This window comes from Saccoglossus kowalevskii, chromosome 15 (genome assembly GCF_978046115.1).
Source record: "Saccoglossus kowalevskii chromosome 15, keSacKowa6.1, whole genome shotgun sequence".
Classification (NCBI taxonomy): domain Eukaryota; kingdom Metazoa; phylum Hemichordata; class Enteropneusta; family Harrimaniidae; genus Saccoglossus; species Saccoglossus kowalevskii.
Window position 1 is genome coordinate 5291305 of NC_140655.1, and position 7243 is coordinate 5298547.

Below are 7243 nucleotides of genomic sequence, written 5' to 3' on the forward strand. Positions count from 1 at the left end.
TGCGTTTAGTGCTCCGAATACCATGGCAACATTGGTAATGGGTTATTTATATTATTACCATGTTAAATTGAAATTTTCGAATACAGTGAATTGTTTGTGGGGGATTGGTAAAAATGGTATGTGCATCATTAGGATGACAGTCGTTCTTATTTTTATCATTATGAACAACTATTAACAATGATCAACGTGGATACGTACAAACGTTCACCGGGCAGTATCACCTTCCGTCCCGGTGTGGAATATGTGTTGAAAACTGTTGTTGAACCTTTGGGCTTTGTTTGCAGCAGTCACGGGAACGTATAGAATAGACAGTAGCTTAAGTGTATATTTAGCGTGTATATTTTCTTTAAATGTATTCTTTATTCAATGAAGATGAAATAAAAAACGTAGTAAACGACCGAGCAGAAGTCGCTTAAAGAAAGTAAAAAGACCATGAACGCAACTGCAACCAACATAACTAACATAAATTAAAAAAACAGTATTAGATCTTCTGGTCTGTGCACATAGCTATAAATAAATTGACAAATCGACAAGCTAAGTATGTTATGTTTCACATAAGCTTACATTAATATACTTACATTTGATATCACCATAGACCCTAATATAACATTTTAAACGTGTTCTTTACGATGTTTTTTGCGTATTTAACCCACTGGATTATCTTGAAAAAAGAGTCACCACAGAAAATGTTATTACCCGATTTCCCGAGTATTTGGATTTCCTGTGATCCAAATTAACCCCTTTCCATTTTTAATAGTCTTTGAGAATTTACTGGTCTCAGTAAATAATCTGTTTATATGATAAATGTTCTTTAGAAGAGGTAAAATTATGTAAATGGTGGTGAAAACAGAGATTTTTACAGCTGTTTGCTGAATATGTTAAATGGAGCACTTTCTCATATAGGCCAGAATATATTGCGTGGATCTATAGTGTGTGTACTAATTCAATTATCCATAAACCTGTTGCAATTTTTAAAACGTATGGCTTTGTTAAGATGACTAAATTTATGTAACTGCTAGAATACTCGAAATAAACAGTATACATATTTGTGTGGGTATTGATTTACTTAATTAATATAAAATCGTTCAATTAAAATTCCGTGGTTGCACTTTCTTCTTTTCTAGGACCCACGATGGTCGTTTAGTTCAGTGTCACATTAGTTAAACAAATCCCCACAATCGGAAATTCCTGCTATTATTATTACTGACAAATAAAAAAATATTTTTACATTTAAATCATACTTATGTATATTTTGTCGTTTTTAAATATAAATTAGTTTGACTGATATATATATAAAAAATTTATAAAAAGATGTGTTATAATTACCGTATTATTTGAGCCAAGTAAGTAAAGTAATAATGGGGAACAAAATGAAGGGTCCAATGAAAGTGATCTGGACTTAAAGTTTTGTAATGTCCATATTTGAATTATATCACCACAAAACATAACTGTATTTTCGTAACAAGCCAAAATTAATATAAAACGCATCAGTTTTGTTAAATCAAATGTCGTTTTAACAAAATACTCATCAGCGGAGTACGTTCTGACAACGTCATCTAAATATCAAGGAGCAATGTATCTACGTAGGCCCTACATGAGATAAAGATCTCTATGTTTAACCGAAATATATTGTATTGATTACCCACCGACGTGATATTCACAGTAATAACGGTAATGATTTTGTTTTTCGTCTTTATTTTAAACGGTTCTAGAAATATATCACCGATAATCTACTAACTGAGATAACTGTGAAGCGGATGTAGATGAGCCAATCAGACAGAGAAGCAGCCAAGAACAATATACACGTGACACAAGTTATTTATCAGATCCAGCTGGGATGATGTAGGATTTAATAGTAAGAATGCAAGATATGATATTACACTAAGTAGCGCAGAAAATGTCTCTATATCATTGCAACTGTGTTGAGTGTCCACTGTAGGATGAGGTTAGCAGCTGGTCACGTGCAGCTGGTTACGTGCTAGTAGGGTGGTGTTTAACAGTGCAGTGATGAAACTAGAGACGTTGTCTATTCGTCTGAACATCCTGTAACGAGAACAAAACATAGGTGTCAGCACAACGTAAAGAACGACACGACACAGCGGCAAACTAAAATAACTACATGATACATTCACAAATTTACTGCGATGTAGCCACACACTGATATGGTGTACTTGTCGTGCAATGTACTAGATCAGGGAAGAAACGCTATTTATTGTAGTACGTAATGTTTAATCCGTGTACTCGTTGGGCTGTTTTTTACCGTTAAGCAACAAACCTGCTGTTATTTACAAAATATAATTATTACTCACCATTTTCGTACATACAGATGAAAGATTTCTTATCCAAACAGTATGCATCATCAAAATGCCATGTGGCGTTCTTATTTCGCTTTTTCGGGAATTGCCTAATAGACAGGAAATAAATTATTTAACCCTTTCATATAAAAATTGTGAACAAACAATCTTGACGTATTACATAATCGTGAAACATTTTATATGCACAGTTCTTTAAAAAGAATTTCCGAACAATAGGGTGTAATTTCCTTGACATTGACAATATTCAAATGCGACAATGGGTGCGTGAAACAATTGACTTGCCATTATCATTACACTCATCATTGTCATTAGTGAATAGATATTTTTACATATATCAATATTTTGAAAATGATCGACTATATCTGCCTGTAACACTAAAACGAAGTTTCTGATGTCATCGATTGAAACAAAATTATTTGTATGAACGCTAGTGTTTCTAATTCTAGAAAATCAACCCAACGCATTTCTCATCAGTTCGTGTTCACGATGTATTGTCAAATGCACAGAATGGCTTGTACTGTACTTGTTTAATGTATCTGTTATTATAGGAACACCCACGTGAACTCACCATAATTGACCACAGTCCTGTCCGTGGCAGTCTTTCTGAACATTGTTATTTGGCTGTGTGACGGTTTTTTTTCCAACCTTCCTAGAACTCCACCCGTCATAAGATAAAGGAGTATCATCGATAAACACAAATGAGCCTTCCACCAGTCTGTCATTAAGTCCGAACCAGTAACCACCACCCATAGGATTCTTTATATCATTTTCTGAGTTGATATATCTTCGGAATCGCTTATGTAAGTCCGAATCGTCGATTTTAGCCAATACCCCAGAGTCGAGTGCGCATGCGTCCTTGGCTGCTAACCAGGTATATTTCAAGTCGTAGAAGAACTTGTACCGCATGCCATTTGAAGGATCACATACTTCTATGAGATTAAAATAAGTCACGTTAATTTGGCACCAGTCATTATATTTCACGTCTCTAACGTTTTGAACGCTTTGACTATGCGCGAGTATCCTGTGAACAATGACTATCTCTAAGGAATACTATTATTTCTTTTATGTTTCCTCTATATCGATTATGTGGGTCATTAACAACGATTGAGAAATTTTTGGATTATCAAACTATTAATTGTCTGCAAACGTGGTCGCCGGTGAATGACGACATGAAAGTGTTAAATGATTGGATAAACTTGACTTACCCGCTGGACCACCAACCTAGCAACAATTGAAAAATAGTAAAGAAAATAATTAACAAATATTATCTTTACAATGAAAACAACATTTTTTAACACTATAATAACTATATTTAATAATTAAAACACGATATCAAGATCAACCATATACGCGAATAGACACAATATACGCGAATAGACACATGAATGGTGCAATATTGAATGCATAATGTTTGTAGTTGTACCGTGTATACTATGGATGACACTCAAATCCAGCAAATGTATACACTGTTATTTAGTAAAATAAATATTCTGTTATGGCTCAGTGATTTATTGTTATACTTCATTGAGTGATTATTTCGATATTGCTGAGTGGTATATTAATAATAATACCATGGCAACGACACCACACCCACCTGGTAGAAATCCACTGTGGCATAGACCGACGTGCACAGCATGGCTAAGGATATTACGACAGACTTCATGGTTACTATATCGACGTGTTCAGTAAGTCTGAATATAATAAATAATAAGTACATACGTGAATTCGATTATAATCAACCATAAGCATTCACTCAACGTTATCGCGATATTCTGCGCTATGTTATAATTGGACAAATGTGATAATATTCAGGTAATTGTACAAGTGCTAATATGTTCGATATTTCATTTTATGCCATGATTTACGAATTATAAACAATCATGATGCATGTAAAGTTCCGTCAGCCAAATATAATCGACTTCCGCATATGAGTACGCTATGTATGTATGTATGAAACATATGTTTTAAATAGTTACTTTGAGCACAAAGAGTAATTGTTGAAATCAGTGAAATGTATCTATGGCAACAATAATCGTGCCCTTTCGCGTGATGCAACTGTGATTTCAACAATGCAGCATCAGAAACACCATTTTTGTTAATATTACTAATCTAATTCGTAATTATTCTCTGATTGTTTTACGTTTTTAACAAATTACGTTTGAAAGATGTTGTTGGCAATGATAAAGGCGCATACACAATGTACATCGAATAGGTTGCCAAGACTTTAAATCAACACACACAAGTACATTTTTTGCAACCGTTGATAGCGTTTGTCCAAAAGAATCACAGCGTTTTGACTAATATGCACCACAGAAGTATAAATCATACTACTCACCGTTAGAGATTGCGGGAGGAGTGCTTATCTCCTGAAGTATTGTGAAACTACCTTTAGCAGTAAATCTTATTTAAAGGGATATTCCGTGCCACGTCGACGGGGCCACGTCGCTACTTGTGACGAGCTACGACTCATTGAATTGCAGATTAGATATTGAAATGTAAAACTGAATTTATCTATTGTTCCATAAAGAAAAGGAGAATTTACCTTTTTTCTCATATGTTGAAGGTTGGCTAAACGATGTTTATCCTTATGGTAATAAACTTGATGTTTGTATTCTGTTTGGTGTTGATCTCCCTACCGGGGCCTCGAGATAAGCAAACAATGATTGGTTTAAGTGGGGTATTAAGAATTCGGCTTAATTAACATTGTTGGAAGCCTTTTCAATTTCCAAAATAGATTTGTGAATAGAATCGTGATTACGTAATTCGAAAATATGGAAGTTGTATTCAACTTAGCAGATCCAAATTAAAATATGATTATCACCACCCTCAGTGAAACGAATGGAATGTTCCAGGAATCGATCAGATCTAATCGCAATTTCGTTGGAATCCATAGTGCGTATTTACAATAACCCGAATGTCGCAGATTGTGAACAGGTGAATTATTTTATGCGTAATATATTTTTCGAAAGTGCATGTATATATAATTGCCAATCTCGGGGATCTTTCATCTCTATTTCTATAATTATTGAAAGTCTTTATTTGTTTGAATCAATCCACTCAGAAGTGAATGAGAGAGACATGCAATACATAGAATAGGCAAGAAAACAAATGAACACCTAAATATTGTCAATTGTTTTAGCAGGAAGATACGCAACAACATATAGAAGGCAGAGTAAAATAAATGCCACAACAATTGATAAACTAGGCTTCAGGTGAAAACGTCAAATGTACAACAACGAGAGCCTTACTACATCTACATGGTACCTACTTTTACTGCCAACAGAATGCAACTAACTATAGATTATGTAAACACGTAGAGGTACGAATCTCTTTCGAAAATCAAATGAAACTGCTCATATAAATATAGTTCGATATTACAAAAATCGCTCGATATAATGACGTGGTTATTTATTTTAGAACATTTTTAAAAATGATGATTAATAGTGCACACAGATTGGAATGCCCACTGTTATATAACTGTACAATATACACATTATTTCGTTCCAATGAATCATTTGGCAACCAAAACAGCCTTTTTTTCTATTTTGTACTTTTTCAAATCATACAGAGATTTAGAAGAGTAATAATAAATATATTAAAAGGTAAAACATAGTATACCAAACTATTCACCAGAACCTAGGCACGCTAGTCGAAGAGGATGGTGGGTATATATGTACGTACAAATCATGCATTAGATCATTCTAAAGTCGCTAAAACGGAATACATTATATTCTCATAGTAGTTATTTTCAGACCACATAAATTCAGAATCTACTTAAAAAATTAAAAGTGAATACGATGTATGCTTGTTAGTTGGTGGTGATATTATTATAGATATTGATAATGTTCTAATCATGAAAACAGAACATTGTATTACCACACTCTCCAATTAGACTAACAGAACATCATCTAGACTAACAGAACATCGCCAACTACAGAACATATACGACACATACAAATGGAAATACACTAAAAATGTAATTTGCATGGGAAAACGCACACTATCTTCAAAAACCCTTTGATAAAAACGTTTTAATATTTTCTATGTAAGCGTGGGCGATTTGCGAGTAAATAATTAATTATACGGGTAAATAAATTGTGTTTGTTTTTTACACATAAAGGCAAAGTTTGTATAAAATCTATAAAACATTTTGAAGTTAAACTCTCTAAGATGGCACTTTGTTTTGGGGTTCTTAGTTATATATATTTATTATGACATGGGTATGTGAAATTCAAAGCCAAAGTAATTTACAAGAAGTGCCAACCAATTATAATTCCTGCATAGATGTACTCATACCATTAAATACCTCGCATAAGAACACAATTTCCATAAACATTATTAGTACAATTTTTTGAAAATCACTTATAATGCAAATTTAAATTGGTATGTTATTTTTATTCATTTCAAGCAATTAAACAAAGAAAATACCGGTCAAATTTAAACTTTCTTTGCAATTCCTAAAATCCTAAATCGCCCTATCACACAGTCACAATCACAGTGTGTACATTTATATACATTCTGTCTAAGATTTAACTTGTTATTACCAGAAATGACCCATGACCCATTAGGCTATCCGTAATATGCATTAGTAATTGCCAATGTGCTGTCAGTTTACAAAAGCAAGTAATTTAAATAAACTCAGGAAACAAGTCAATATTGCCTAGCATTGGTAGATTTGTTGGAACAATGTTTCGATAAATTCAATATATTATACGGTCACCAACACGGCTTTACCACACATTATAGTTGCAAAATCTAACTCCACTGTCATTACGTTTTTAATGCATTATATGAATAATGACAATAAGAACAATGTTGAGGTATTTATTTATTTTTCGAAAGTATTCGATACAGGCAGTATGTATACAAACAATTGGAACTCTCTATCACGTGCAGAGTGATCCACGATTTAATCCTGAATAAATTTT

The 7243-nt window shown here is 33.3% G+C and overlaps 1 protein-coding gene across 1 annotated transcript; it reads right to left on the reverse strand.

Moving 5' to 3' along the window:
* Window positions 1-1815: 1815 nt before the first annotated feature.
* Window positions 1816-4771, reverse strand: LOC100375504 (C-type lectin mannose-binding isoform-like). Its single transcript, XM_002730984.4, has 6 exons — window positions 4651-4771; window positions 3910-4006; window positions 3521-3536; window positions 2884-3244; window positions 2310-2404; window positions 1816-2043 (listed from the first exon to the last, which is right to left on the reverse strand). Exons 2-6 carry the CDS (start codon window positions 3976-3978, stop codon window positions 2027-2029), a joined length of 558 nt encoding a protein of 185 aa, XP_002731030.1. The 5' UTR covers window positions 3979-4006; window positions 4651-4771; the 3' UTR covers window positions 1816-2026.
* Window positions 4772-7243: the final 2472 nt, after the last annotated feature.

Coding starts and splice junctions, on each gene's coding strand:
- LOC100375504 (XM_002730984.4), bottom strand. CDS start 3,978: ATGAAGTCTGTCGTAATATCCTTAGCCATGCTGTGCACGTCGGTCTAT. Junction 2,405..2,883: donor CAGGACTGTGGTCAATTATG/GTGAGTTCACGT, acceptor CCTGTCTATTAG/GCAATTCCCGAAAAAGCGAA.